The sequence below is a fragment of the Rhea americana genome, unplaced genomic scaffold (genome assembly GCF_003343005.1).
Source record: "Rhea americana isolate MKP2758 unplaced genomic scaffold, rheAme1 scaffold_435, whole genome shotgun sequence".
In the NCBI taxonomy this organism is placed as follows: Eukaryota; Metazoa; Chordata; class Aves; order Rheiformes; family Rheidae; genus Rhea; species Rhea americana.
This window is the reverse complement of record NW_028186574.1, coordinates 278,739-293,608: the sequence shown is the minus strand read 5'-3', so window position 1 is coordinate 293,608 and position 14,870 is coordinate 278,739. Positions and strand designations below refer to the sequence as shown.

The window sequence follows — 14,870 nt, the reverse complement described above, 5'->3', positions numbered from 1 at the left end:
GCCTTGCCAGACAGAGGTAGTTCAAAGCATAACGCCCCTCCACCGTGGTGATTCCTCGATATTACATTATACCTGCGCTGCAGCCAGCACCTGCTCAGACTTGCAGATAACAGGGGAGGAAGCTGTTCGGGGGGAAGTGTTTGTAATTTCATCCCGCTTCTATAAACAAAGTATGTATGAATCATCTTTTCCTGAACTACCTGAAGCMCAATGAGGACCAAAAACGCTTGCCACCCCTCAAAATGAAGTTATTTTCCACATTTTCCACTTGATCTGCCTGCAATGCTAAATGCAAAACGAAGGGCTGCAAAGGTACCCGAGGCTCAGAAAGGGAAGCTCCAGGGTGTCTCAGGGCGTCCGGATTGCTCCTGGCGTGGATCYGGGCAGGGGGAATCCTGCAGAGCACTTCTCTAGTGAATCCAAGCACTCAGGGTCACACTTCCAGATACGTGGAGCTTGCCTGAAGCAAGCCTAAATCTTTGGGAAACTACACTACRGTCGGGTTTATAAACTGTGGATGGGGAACAACCTCGGCACACTCCGTTTCCACAGAGCCAGCGGATTCAAAGCGTTCCTATTCCCACAATCTTTCCTCCTCCTTCTTTTTTTTTTTCTTTTCCTCATTTTGTTTGTTTGTTTCCGTCCTCCTAAAATACCAAAGCTGAAACCTCCAAAGCACATGTATTTGCGATAGCGTTGAACAGTAGCTACGAACGTTGCTGCCAAAATCCACATGTGAATGAAGGACTTYGTTAAAACTTTCTGTTTTCATTCTTGTATTTTTTAGAGTGACAGAAAAGTTAGTCTGCACAGGTAAGATTTTCAGAAGAGCTCAGGACGCTGAGCCTACAGAGTGGGGAGCAGAGGTGTTTTTGCAGATCTTGTTGCTGCGGCGTTGAAGGAGCTGAGCAGAATATTCCATCTCCAAAACCCATGATAAAACAATTTACTCTGCTGCAGGGCAGGCTGCAAAACATTGCTCTGCCTAAAACAGATTCCTTTTTGTATAAAATATGAGAAAGCGTAACATTTTAAAGCCCTGCTTGTGAACAGAAACGGAGGGAAAGTAAACCGGAGGGATAAAGTTTTCAGATGAGAAAGCTGGTGAGTGACAGGAATTTTGAACGGTGTTTTCCTCTCCGTACCCAAAGTTACTCATTGCAACTTTCGAACCCTTTGATATGGCGAAGAGTCTGGCTGTCTACAAAGACGGCAGAAGGCGACAGTTATTTCCAAACAATACCACTGTTGCTTAGAACCTGGCTATATTATTTCTGAAGGGCGTGTGTGCGGAGTGAGTTCACTCTCCAGAATGCTGTTGGACATGCCAAGCCTAATTAATCAGAAAGACGATCCACCTCATCAAACCCATCCCTGCCTCATAAATGCATAAAAGGGCTCTCCTGAGCTCGTGGAGAGCACAGGTTCATCTTTTTTCCCCTCTTACTCCTTGCTCCAGGCCTGCACCTTCGCTCCTTTATTCTTGCTGTAGCATCCATCCCAATCCAAAAGCCAGAAATGTCTCGCCAGTCCACTGTGCGGATCCAGAGGGGAAGAAGTGGCTTCAGCACTGCTTCTGCCGTTGTTCCAAACACCTGCCGCACCAGCTTCAGTTCACGCTCCGTCACCCGGGTCGGAGGCTGCAATGCTGGCAGTGGGTTTGGTAGGGTTGGTGGTGGCTTTGGAAGCAAGAGCCTCTACAATGTTGGTGGATGCAAGAGGATCTCTGTGGCTGGACGGGGTGGTGGCTTCTATGGACCTGCAGGTTTTGGTGGTGGCGCTGGTAGTGTGTATGGTTGTGGTGGTGGCTTTAGCATGTCAGCTAACACTGGCTATGGATATGGTGCCTTTGGTGGTGGCATGGGTGGCCCTGGATTCCCAGCTGGGGGCATCCATGAAGTCTCAGTCAACCAGAGCCTTCTGCAACCTCTCAACCTGGAGATTGACCCCAGCATCCAGAGGATCCGAAAGGAAGAGAAGGAACAAATCAAAACCCTCAACAACAAATTTGCCTCCTTCATTGACAAGGTGAGACTGTTTTCTTAGGAGCCTTACAAGCTGATCGAGAAGGACCTGGAAATGAGGAATTAAACATGACAAAGCCCCCAGAAATTCCAGGGAACAGTACCTGTTACCTAGTGGTTGCTATGAATTAATCATCTAGTGTTCAAGGTTCTCCTCATTTGCTATTTTGCATTAGTAGGCAGTGGAAAAGGAGAACTCTAGGAGATMATCCCATCCTTTTGGAGATGTTTGCCTCTCTGCATTGAGCCTTCACAACAGGCTTTTAGATGATTAAAGTGAGATGTGAGCAACTCATCTAAAAGGACTGAGAAAGCAATCACGCAAACTGGCACTAGGGAGAAGTAAGTTTCTCATTGCATGAATTTTCCTAAAAGGCATTTTAAAGCCATGAGTGAAACAGTGCCGATATGTTTGGACTGTTAGTTCAAAATAGCAAAATCCAACCTGACACTCTCTGTCTGCTTCATTTCCTCATTGTATTAGATGCACCAGAGCATCTGTTTTACTTCTCYTCCAGCTGAACAGCTCCTCTTTGCTTTCAAGGATAATGCTACCTTATTTTGGAGATTTTGAGGGGGGGGTATTATTTGAGAGAAGGGGGAACTGGCACTTTACTATACTTTTCTGATTAAAAGTGCAAACCCTGATTTGATCTTTATCTGATTTTGTGTGCAGCATTCACACAAAATGTATGCAACTGGCCGTGCTTTAGCAAAAGGAAGAAGTGGAAGTAGGACGGAGGGAAATCAGTAGTCAGAGTTAGTTTGCAGTTGTAATCAAATAGCAAATTCCTGCTTACACCAGATGAGAATTTGGGTATAAATACTAGCCGGAAAGGGCACTTTATCACCTCCTCTAGTACTGAGATCCAGCATTCGCAAGGAAAATTCTCCTGAATCACTGCTCCTCCAAAACACTTCAGAAAATTTCTGCTTGCAGGTCCGATTCCTTGAGCAACAAAATAAAGTGCTGGAGACCAAGTGGAGCCTGCTTCAGGAGCAGGGAATGAAAACWGTCAGAAACAACGTCGAGCCGCTCTTTGAGACTTACATCAACAATCTCAGGATGCAGCTGAACAGTTTGCTGGGCGACAAGGGAAGGCTGGAGGGAGAACTGGTCAACACACAGTACCTGGTTGAGGATTTCAAGAAGAAGTAAGTCTGTTGAGTTAGTGGTCTACCTACCTGTGTAGGTGCAGTCCTTCTTCATTGCCCATCCTTAAGCCAAACAGGGGACCCAGGGGAGCCTCTAAAAATATAGTGGGACACAGAAAATCCTAATAGCAAAAACTGTGCCATTTTCTCAAGATGTACAGTAACGGAGATCCAAACACACAAAACGTTTAGGGAATAATTTAGAATATGATCAAAGACTTATTAACTAAGTTACCTACTGAGAAAAAAATTACATGCTAGGTYTGAGATTTTCAGGATAGCATCCTTAATTTGCTTAAGAAAGTCAGAGGGAGTATGACTAATGGCCAAAATAGGAAAAAACAAATAGCAGAGCTTCTTTTTTAAAAAAAGTGATGTACTTGTTTTCACTAATTTAGCCTAGGAACTTTGCTCACGATCTCTTGCTCAGATGCTCTGTAGGAGAGAAGAGCATTGCACGCAAAATGCTGTTAAGGAATTTCATTCCAACAAACTAAAATCATCTCCGTCGGTTACTTGCCTAAACAAATGCTCCTTCTGCCTTGCTCCATTAGGTACGAAGATGAAATCAACAGGCGTACAGTTGCAGAGAATGAATTCGTGACACTTAAGAAGGTGAGAGGAAATTGCTGAATACAATTTAATGATGACTTGTAGAGCTCTAATCATCTGCTCATTTACAAATCTGACCATTCGTATTCCAAAAGCTTTTTTAATGTCATTTTCCCCGGACTATTATACCAGAGATAAGCATGCTCCTGACTTACTAATAAGTGTTTAAATTGCATTACCTAAATATCTCATCTTCCAGGATGTAGATGCTGCCTATATGAACAAGGTGGAACTACAAGCCAAGGCAGATGCGCTGTCTGAAGAAATTAATTTCCTGAGAGCCCTCTATGAAGCAGTGAGTACAACCACCTCCCTAGCCATTTACACCCTCAGACTTAAGAGCTTCCCTCCCTCCTTTCCTCTGAAAGCTTGTAATTTCTTCCCTCAGGAGATGCTAAACCCTCTCCCTTTTCAGAGTTATACCAACAGTCTTAGCTTAGATAACAATCTGTAGCCTCTCCCAGACCTGCATGTTAATCTGTAAGTATGAGAACATCTCCAAAGTGAATTAGCTCACCTCATCTTCTGCTCACTTTGCAGGAGCTGTCTCAGATGCAGACACAGATCTCTGACACCTCTGTTGTTCTCACCATGGACAACAACCGAAACCTGGACCTGGACAGCATCATCTCGGAGGTCAAAGCACAGTACGAGGACATCGCCAACCGGAGCCGGGCTGAAGCCGAGTCCTGGTACCAAACCAAGGTGAAGGAATTGGGGGTTTCCATTCTGTTACCATCAAGTCTTTTCTTGAGCCGATAAGGAATGATTCTTGCAAAGCAAAACCCCATCTCAACTGCTGTATATCGCGCAGCAACACTCCTGCTGCTAGTTTGGGCTCAAGAACAGACCTGTGCTTCCCAGCACCCCCTCCACACGCTGGGTTCCTCCCAAGCCGATGGGTTTTACCTTGACTGGTTGCCTCTCTGTGACAGTAYGAAGAGCTGCAGGCTACGGCGGGCAGGCATGGGGACGACCTCCGCAACACCAAGCAGGAGATCTCCGAGATCAACCGTCAGGTCCAGCGCCTGCGGTCCGAAATCGACAGTGTGAAGAAACAGGTAAAAGGCAGCAGAAAACACACGGGGTTTTACCTTCTTAGCTGTACAACCTGGGCCAGTTTACTCCCTTGGCTTTGAACAGAGGGGCAGGGAAAAAAAATCAGAGGAAACCTGGGCAAGTCCTGCTCAGTGTGACCCTTTTTCTCTCAAAACAGAATTGCTGTTGAAACCAGATGGTGCTGCCGAAAAGGCAAATAAATGAATAGAGTTGGAGCAAAACCCTAAGGAATGTAAGCAGGTTTTGGGCTGGCAGTTTGTCCCATAACCCAAATCTTTTCTACAAGCACTAACCTCAGATCCCTACAGGTTAAGCCAGTCCTCATTGCTTGAATCAGACCTTGTGATTTCAGGGCAGAAAAAAACCCAGGTCTGGGTCTTAGATGGAGAATTTGACAGCTGGTTTCTCTTCTCCAGTGTGCGAACCTGAAAGCAGCCATCGCGGATGCTGAAGAACGTGGSGAGCTGGCCCTCAAGGATGCCAGAGCAAAACTGGCTGAGCTGGAAGATGCCCTGCAACAGGCCAAGGCAGACCTGGCCCGGCAGCTCCGCGAGTACCAAGAGCTCATGAACATCAAGCTGGCCCTGGATATCGAGATCGCAACCTACAGGAAGCTGCTGGAGGGAGAGGAGTGCAGGTGAGTGGCAAATGCATCCCATCTGGTCCTGATGCTGGAGGAGCAAAGCAATGCAAGTGTTGGAGATATTCAGCAACTCTGAAATGCTCAGGCTTAACAGGGTATCCTGGAGGGGGGAAGGGTGGGGTTGGAATAACATTGGAATAACGTTGTGTGAAGCGTCCACAAATTATGCCAAGTTTTTACTTTTCTCCTAAAAAGTCCCTAAAAAACTCCCTTTATCCCCCCCCCCAAAAGCTTCTTATCTCTTATCTTGCTGCATTCTGTCTCCTAACAGGCTGGCTGGAGATGGCGTGCCAGTGAATATCTGTAAGTCACTAAAATACATGTACTTATCTGATCTCAGCATTAATCTCTGAGCATGTCTCTGCCCCTGAGAGACCAACACCCTTTTTTTTCTTCAGCCGTGACCAGAACAACTGTTGGAACGGGATATGGAGGAGGAAGCAACCTCAGCACGGGAGGGGGAGTCTGCAGCATGGGGAAGAGCTTCAGCTGTGGAAGCGGTCCTGGTGTTAGCAGCACTGCCCTTGGAGCTGGCAGCAGCTCCAGCGTGAAGTTTGTGTCGACCTCCTCAACCAGAAGAAGCTACAGAAGCTAAAGATTTTCAGTTCAGATGTTTCCATCTGCCACAAAACACCTTAACGCTGGTCCTTTATTAAAGCATAGTTGGGGTCAACAGAATGAGGGCCTAGAGGTAGACTCCTAAACCCCATGTCTTGTCGCACAAGAGCCTCTCTTTAGGAACTCTCAGCTGTGTTGTCTAGCACGTGCCATGTAGGGCTCTGCTACCGAACAGGAGTCCAGCTTTTAAATTCGCAACTTGTTACAGCTCAGCATTTTTGGACGGATTTTGTATATAAATATGTCCCATGACTGTTTGTCTCTCCTCACTTCCTGGTGTTTGTCTAATAAAACGCATATGTAATGTATTCTATTGTGTGGACCTTTTAATTAAAGACATGGAACAGCAAATGCAAATGCAGATAACAAGCACTTTTCCTAGGGTCTTGCCCAGTTAAAGGCGCAGATTTTTGTTCCTCATTCATACTTCCTGAATCTCCCCACTAGCAGCCAAAACACACAGAGCACCAAAGGGAGTTTTGCCATTGATTTCAACGCACCAGCTCTTCGCGTTGTGCAAGTGAAACACCTGGAAGCTAAATGCAGGGCACGCTAAGGCAAGAGTCAGGCACAAGGGGAAAAGGAGGGCTAAGATTCATTTGCTAWGCAGCTTCCAACCACACTACAGCCAACAGCCTGGCTCCCAAGGGGCACAAAGGGCACTGCCAAGTGAGTGATGTACCCGTATAAACACATAATAGGGAACTAATTACCGGGGGAGTCAGAGCAACCACCCAACTTGTTCAAGACTATCAGTCCATCTAGAAAACCCATTTACTGGGAGCCTTCTCACCCAAGCCTAGACGCCAGCAGCGCAAACAGCTGTCTGAGCAGGTTGACAGGACGCCCTCTCTGCTCAGAGCACAGCACGCTGTCCACCCTGTTTTAGATATTTATTTTGGACCTTGGATGCTCATGTTCTCTCTCCTTTGACTATAAGCCAGCAGAGGGTCCAGTTTATAGGCATTCATGCTACMTTGGTGGGGAGACGTCTCCCATCCAACACTTATCAGAAATATCTAAGAAGGGTTTGAGCCAATTACAGGAGACTTTGGTGACCTGGATACCTGTCAGGAAGAGAAAGTCATCACCATTCAAATGTTTCTTCACTTTCCTAGAAGGCACTGGAGACAAGATCTTGTTTTGAGAAGGCAGAGAAAACCAGAAGAGGTGTAGCAATTTTAGATGTGGTTCTGAGTAATCAGGAGAAATTAATTGAGAAGTAAAAGCAGAGCATCATCTGGCTGAAAGCTACAAAGAAGTGATAGACTTTACTGCCCCTGAGAGAGGAAGAGGAGTTGAACAAACACAGATTACAAAAAAATCCACCCACCTTACTTCTGTATCTCAGTAAGTGCAGGGAATGGGTAGATTAGGCTTCCTAAAAAAAAAAAACTTGAGGAGATGGGTGAGTAGAAGAGAACTGGTAGACCCTGAAAGAGAGACTGTATTCAGGTTTGCTTTTGAGAGCAGCAGCTTACAGCGATTTCCTCAGGTGCTCTAAACTCGGCACATTCCTCTCCATATCCCCCTCAGGAGATCTCCTCCACAAAATCTTGCAGGTTTAGTTCTGGGTCTGCTGTGGCTCTCCCCTCCTGCTCCACCACCTCTCCAGGCACTTCTCCATGCTGAGCACACAGTGATTTTGTGAGGAGGAACAATCTCTCTCCTCCCTCCAAACAGCAGCCTGGGCAAGGCTAAGTAATGGTCTTCCTCATTGCTGCCCAAATTYAGCATGGAACTAGTGGAGGCCAGAAGACCAACGTGTTACAGGCATTGCATTTTAAGCAAGATACCAGAAAAGCAAACWGACACAACTTTGCCTCTCTGGTTACATGGATAAAGCACAGCTGTCCTTGCTCCACAGCAGGGCTCTGGTCACAATTTACCTAGCTTTCATGCATGCACTCCTGCTGGACCAGTTAAACAGAGCCTTAGAGATGTCCTGGGGCTTGCATTCCAGTAGGAGAGAATAGCCCTCGTTAATTCTAACATAGCTCAAGTTAAGACCTTAGTCATAACAAAATGAATGCTGCTTGCACTCAGGGGCTCAAATTTGCAACGTGTGGAGGGAACTGTACCTCCAAACTCCCTAATCCCTAATTGCTACCTGTAGCATTTTCACAGAGTTCTTCAGGACACGCACAATCTGCGGCTTAGTCACAGCAGCTCCTCTCTCTTAAGAATTGCTGCATGTCATAACTCCAAATAGTCGAAACACTCCCAGAACAGTTATTTTAGCTTCATTCCAGGGTGTGTAAAGAAAATATTAAAAGAGCAGAAAGGAAAAAGGAAAAAAAGTATGGCTGAGAGGCAAAAAGAGATGATGGGCATCTGCAAATTACCCTCCAGGGACCTTCTGGCCAAAGTCAGTTGACGGCCTCAGTATGTGAAATGGCAAGCGCAAACTTGCACTTGAAAGATGCATCTGCAAACACCTGCTCCATATCTCAGTGCCAGCACGTGTCTTTTTAATGACTGGGTAAGGTTACGACTTCCCAGCAAGTGCTCTGCAGGTGCACTGCTAACACCTCTGATGAGCAGGTGCCTGGGTTATGCACGAGCATCGACAAGAGAGACATAGCTGGCACAGTGCGAACCCAGAGGGCTGCAGGGACTGAAGGAAGTAGGTCCATCACCAAAGCTACAGGCACCCCCACAAGCTACTGGGAGAGACCTTCGAACGTCTCGCCTGCTTTGGGAGCAGTGCCCATGTGTACAGTGTTTCTGCACAGCGTGCATATGGCAATTCAAGGTAGTGTATGTGTCTTTCACTGGAAAAACATAGTACTTCACACCTCCTGGGAGCTATGCAAAATAAAGAGTAGAGGGAGCTGTCTGAACAGTGCTGCAAGCCTTGATCCTATATTTCATTGTAAGAGATACTGGAGAAGGGAGACAACAGATTGATGTACGCAGGGCAGCCTGGGAACAGACTTCACACCATATAGAGACAAGGTCACCTAATGAGKCAGGAGATGGCACAAAATCGGTGAAGGTGAAGCCTGCGTAAATTGCCAAGTCAGGTTTTGTGTCGTAATGGCCAACGGAAACTCCCTCCCAGGACATATTCTGATATTTCATCACCTGTCAGTCTGAATCAGAATGAAACATAGACACTTTCTGCAGAAAGAAGAGGTCTGAAAGTCATTCATAAAACTGTTCATGTCTTTCCCACTCCCCAGCTGGTTTTTGATAGCTGATGGTCCAAGACTTGTATTAACATCCCATCACCATGCTGTGTCCCTCTATCACTTCTTTCTCCCTTCCGTATCTGCTCTGGTTTAAAGGCCTCTTGTTTGGGCATGAAACAAGTGGCCAGAATTCCCAACAAGTTGGGGCCTGAGGTGCTGGTGCTCTGCTGGGGCTTACTCAGAACCACACCATCAGGAAAACAAAGACCCACACTAACAAAGTTCTCACACCTCGGACCACAGCACAGTGAAAGAATGTGCCCTTACACAAGAAAAGGATTGATTCACCATGAACTACAGATGAGTGAGCACTTGCCTAACACAGGGAACCATTCGATTTCAGAGGTAAAAGGAAGGAGAGGGAGAAGAAGGGCTGTGAACAAGAGTTGAGCAGGCAGTATTTAGTGTTTTCACAGGTATTTCAACAGCTAGACAATGACTGTCACAGAAAAATGCAGTTCTTGCACTTTTTAAGTGCTTCGTAGGTGCATGTGCTCATCATGGTGAACTCACTGTTCGCATTGCTGCTGGGTGTGCCGAGCCCAGTTAATCAGTAAGATGAGCACCATACCAGACCCATCCCCAGGTTGCAAAGGTATAAAAGAGCCAGTATCAGCCCAGGGGGAGTACAGCTTCAGCTTCCTGCCTTCAGCCACCTCCTCACTGCTTTATTCTTTCTAYAGCTCTCGCCTTGCTCAGATCAGCTGCCATGTCTCGGCAGTGTGCTGTTAAGAACCAAAGCAAAATTGGCTTCAGCGCTGCTTCTGCCTTCATCCCAAATATCTGCAGCAGCACCAGCTTCAGCTCACATTCTGTATCCCAAGGTGGAAGCTGTGGTACAGCTGCTGGGTTTGGAAGATTTGGCAGAGGTTTTGGAAGCAGGAGCCTCTACAGCCTTGGTGGATGCAAGAGAATCTCCACGGCTGGAAGGACTGGTGGCTTCTACGGACCTGCAGGTTTTGGTGCTGGCTCTGGAATTGCCTATGGTTTTGGTGGTACAGCTGGTGGTGCCTTTGGGTTTGGTGGTGGCATAGGAGGCCCTGGATTCCCAGCTGSGGGCATCCATGAAGTCTCAGTCAACCAGAGCCTTCTGAAACCTCTCAACCTGGAGATTGACCCCAACATCCAGAGTATCCGTAAGGATGAGAAGGAACAGATCCAAACTCTCAACAACAAATTTGCCTCCTTCATTGACAAGGTGAGACATGAGATTTCTCAATTGTTTTGTGTTGATTCTTCAGTGGGGAAACACATATGACAACTTGTATCGTTGTCAGTAATTTTGCTCTTCACGTACTGCCATTTCTAACATTTGCAGCCTGGGAGTAAAACCTGAAGCCCCCCAGTCTGAGATCATTCATGCCACTCATTAATGCTGAGATGAGGTCTGCACACAGAGCTTTTTAGATCAGTCCTAACATTCTCAGACCAGGCAATAGAAGGGGAATAATGATACAGGCTGTAAGGAGGCAGGGTTTGCCATATGAACAGAAGAATTAACATCAAATTTGCAATGTCTGTTTCCATCTATTTGGCCTTCCAGAATCCCTCTGCTATAGTCCAGTCTTTGAGTACTAATTCTCAGGTGTTCCCTGAGTGCTCCTACCTTCCAGCAAGTGCTCTGTACCTTGCAGGATTGTACTCTGCTTCTCCAAGGTAAGGTTTCCTGAAATCACTGCCTTTCTGAAAAATCGGCTTCCCCTTTCCAGGTCCGATTCCTTGAGCAAGAAAATAAGGTTTTGGAGACCAAGTGGGCCCTTCTGCAAGAACAAGGAAACAAAACTGTCAAAAACAACATTGAGCCTCTTTTCGAGACCTATATCAACAACCTCAGGAGACAGCTGAACAGCTTGCTAGCAGACAAGGAGAACTTGGCAGGGGAGCTAAACAAAGTGCAAAGCCTTGCTGAAGATTTCAAGAACAAGTAAGTCCATTCACCTGTCAGCTGCCCAGTGAACAAGGTGGGCTGTGACAGATGCCAGCATCCCATTGCATCTGAGCAATGAAAAAGAATGCTTTTTCTCTGAAATGGTCTTCTGAGTAATGCTCAGGATTAATTTTGGATATAAGACATCCACATCCTCACTTTCCCACAGCTAAAAGTGGCAGACAGAAAGTTATAGGGCTGTATATACAAAAAGTTAGAGTGCCGTTCTGCAAATATTTTTGAACAAAATAATTTCTTTACAAGCCTAGACAAACTCTCCATTTCTATTCCCCAGATATGAAGATGAGATCAACAAGCGTGCAGTTGTGGAGAATGAATTTGTGATCCTGAAGAAGGTGGGTGCACACTCTGTCTCCTGGCCGTGCTTGTAGTCTTTGTGACCGTAGCAAGAAATACGYTCTCCACCTTTTCCTCAGCTCATGGAAAACCCACTTCATTTCTGTGACGTTTCTTCTTCCTAGGAGGTGGATGCTGCCTACATGAACAAGACGGAGCTGCAAGCCAGGCTGGACTCCCTCATGGAGGAGATAGATTTCCTCAGGACCCTCTATGAGACAGTAAGCACGAACATATACATCTTCCTCATAGTTTACACRTTCTTGTGTCCTTTCCCCCTCTGTTCTGCACAGAATACCACCTGCTGTCTCTACCCTGCCTTAAAGTCCCTTGGACAAAATCCCCTTGTGCATTCAGTTTTACCTTCTGCTTGGGGGTTTTCCTCCCTCTGAGCACAAGACATTCTCACTCCTGCAACCCACCCAAATAATTGCTGCTTTTGCAGGAACTGTCTCAGATGCAGAGCCAGATCTCAGACACCTCTGTCATCCTGACCATGGACAACAACCGCAGCCTGGACATGGACAGCATCATCGCAGAGGTCAAAGCGCAGTATGAGGACATCGCCAACCGGAGCCGGGCAGAGGCTGAGTCCTGGTACCAGTCCAGGGTCAGTGCCTACAAAGCAATTCTGCAAGGGGCAAATCACACTCCTGCTTCCAAATTCACACGGGGAGGCAGGCCCTGCGTCYCCACACACTGCTTTGCTCCAAAAACCTATAGATTTTTACCTCGACTGACTTTTCTTTTCTCTGCGACAGTACGAAGAGCTGCAGGCTACGGCGGGCAGGCATGGGGACGACCTCCGCAACACCAAGCAGGAGATCTCCGAGCTCAACCGTCACGTCCAGCGCCTGCGGKCCGAAATCGACAGYGTGAAGAAACAGGTAAAGGGCAGCAGAAATGGCAAAAAACTTCTGACTCTTTCCATGTCCTAATCTTGTGGTGTGAAGCTGGATTTAACCCAGGCTGTGACCAGGCCCAGAACATAGATCAGTTCAGGGACAAATAAGATCACAAACCAACATGTTAATCCAAACTCTTCTGCATCTAGACCAGACCTCTGACTTCAGGGTACGGAGAGAACCAGTCTATATTCTGGATGGGGGGAGTCCAACCGCTGTTTTTGCTCCCCTAGTGTGCCAGTTTGCAGACAGCCATTGCAGATGCCGAGCAACGTGGSGAGMTGGCCCTCAAGGATGCCAGAGCAAAACTGGCTGAGCTGGAGGCTGCCCTGCAGCAGGCCAAGGCAGACCTGGCCCGGCAGCTCCGCGAGTACCAGGAGCTCATGAACATCAAGCTGGCCYTGGACATTGAGATCGCRACCTACAGGAAGCTGCTGGAGGGAGAAGAGTGCAGGTAGGGGCAATTTTATGTCTTGGTTTCCAGAGCTGCAATGGAGTTGCAGACTCTTGTCAGCCTTAAAGGAGACTCCTGGATTTCTCCCCTTCCCAGAGACCCAAAACCCCTTATGCAATCTCTTATGGAGATGAGCTTTCCTGGAAGACAGCAACCTTTCATGCAARCCTTCCAGCTTTTACTGAATATATTCTGAGGAAATTCTCCTGCATTTTCAAGCAGTTTGTGTCCATGGGCTCCTCTTGAATTCTGTCTTTCATTTTGGTCCCTAACAGGCTGTCTGGAGAAGGTGCCAGTGCAGTGAATATCTGTAAGTTCCTTTTAAAGAGAGTTTTGTGACCTTTGCATTTGTCTCGCTGCCACTCAGGGGGCAGTGTTCATGGATATCTATGAAAATGGTGTTTTCCCTTTGCAGCTGTGACCAGAACGGGATACGGAAGTGGAAACTGTCTCACTCTCGGAGGCAGCAGCGGACTCAATGTTGGCAGCGGGGTCTGTGCTGGAGGAATCAGCTTCAGCTCCGGAAGTGGACAAGGCATGGCTGGGTCATGTGTGGGAGGGGGRAGCAGCTCCAGTGTGAAATATGTCTCTACCACCTCTTCAACCAAAAGATGCTATTGAGGTCAGACATCAGTACTGTTAGCTAGTGTGCGCCCGGTTTTGTCTTGTATTGCATGTAGTTCTTGCTCTATTACTTGCAAAAGRTTTAGAAGTCAAAGTGGTCTACTCCTATTTATGCAAATCATGCCATGCTCCTGTTTGTTATTTCACTCAGAGCCTCATTTCCTAGTGTTTGTCTAATAAAAGCCACATGGAATTCTTTCTGTTGCATCTGCTTTTAATTCTAAATAATTTACAGGGCCGCAGGGAAAAGAGTGGCAGATACAGCAAAACAGAGCTGAAGGGAAACACAAATCACACACATAACAGTTGAGGCCTTCTCCTCCTTCCTCTGCACTCACTGCAATCCCAGAGGCACCTCTTGTATCAAGGAAGAAAGCGTTTGGATCTACTCTTCCTACCAGGAAAAAAAAAAGAGAAAACATCCTTTTATCTTACTTTGTCCATTTTAGCATCTCTGCATTTTCATGTCCCAAATCCTGCAATCTTTCAAGATTTTATGTGGTGAATCATGTAGAGATATAAGCCTAGTTTTGCCCAAGCAAGGAGATAATTCAGGTCATGCTGTTCCATTACAGGCACTACTTGCTGGGAATGCTAAAATCTCATTAGTGCCATCGCCATAATYAGAAATGAAAAAAAGACCTGTTAAATCCTCATATTTGTCATCTTTGGGAAGAAGAATGGTGTCTCCATTACCATCTTTACCAAAAGTGCCTCAGTGCAGATGAGGCACTGCCTAGAAAGATGACGAGCACAGACTGAGACATCTAACAACAACTTGCCTGGGTCAGGACAGGTCTCTCCTACCCCAGGATGCAATCGAGTAGCAAAGTCCATCTTTTCTTCAGCAAAGCATGGCAAAGGGACATTCTCAACATCTCTAGTGTCCCTCTTGTGGCAGCTTCGGCCTCATCAGCTTTAAACTAAACGGCCATTGATACTAAGTTAGAAGCAAGGCCCAAGGGAACCTCTGGATACTTTTTTTCGTTGGTAATCACTGCTATGAAAAGTACAGGTTAGAAAATTTTGGTTAGTTTTATGAGCCTGAAAATGGCCAGCCCRTTGTATTAGGTGAGTCTGGTGATTAACGGGTTGGGAAAGGCGGCCACGTGCCAGGCACACCAAACCGATTAGTTCAGCCAAAGAAGCTGCAGTCCTCTGTGGACAAGCCCATCCTATCACAGAATCATGGAACGGTTGAGGTTGGAAGGGACTTCTGGAGATCATCTAGGCCAACCCCCTTGCTTGCAGGGTCACCTAAAGCATGTTGGACAAGATCGCTTCGGGTGGGTTTTAAR

At 46.7% G+C, this 14,870-nt stretch overlaps 2 protein-coding genes across 3 annotated transcripts; both read left to right on the top strand.

Annotated features, from left to right (window-relative positions):
• The first annotated feature begins 1,518 nt into the window (after positions 1–1,518).
• On the top strand, positions 1,519–6,088 carry LOC146589767 (keratin, type II cytoskeletal 75-like). 2 transcript variants are annotated; one of them, XM_085315703.1, is made up of 10 exons: positions 1,519–1,786; positions 1,823–2,028; positions 2,965–3,179; positions 3,734–3,794; positions 3,991–4,086; positions 4,332–4,496; positions 4,727–4,852; positions 5,267–5,487; positions 5,765–5,796; positions 5,892–6,088. In XM_085315703.1, the coding sequence occupies exons 1-10, from the start codon at positions 1,519–1,521 to the stop codon at positions 6,086–6,088; spliced, it is 1,587 nt and encodes a 528-aa protein (XP_085171829.1). The 2 variants fall into 2 exon arrangements, with proteins under 2 accessions (XP_085171829.1, XP_085171828.1); XM_085315702.1 differs by having other exon boundaries at positions 1,519–2,028.
• Positions 6,089–10,014: 3,926 nt separating this feature from the next.
• LOC146589766 (keratin, type II cytoskeletal 5-like) lies at positions 10,015–13,600 on the top strand. Its single transcript, XM_085315701.1, has 9 exons — positions 10,015–10,503; positions 11,015–11,229; positions 11,528–11,588; positions 11,715–11,810; positions 12,035–12,199; positions 12,351–12,476; positions 12,728–12,948; positions 13,224–13,258; positions 13,364–13,600. Exons 1-9 carry the CDS (start codon positions 10,015–10,017, stop codon positions 13,567–13,569), a joined length of 1,614 nt encoding a protein of 537 aa, XP_085171827.1. The 3' UTR covers positions 13,570–13,600.
• The last annotated feature ends 1,270 nt before the right edge of the window (positions 13,601–14,870 follow it).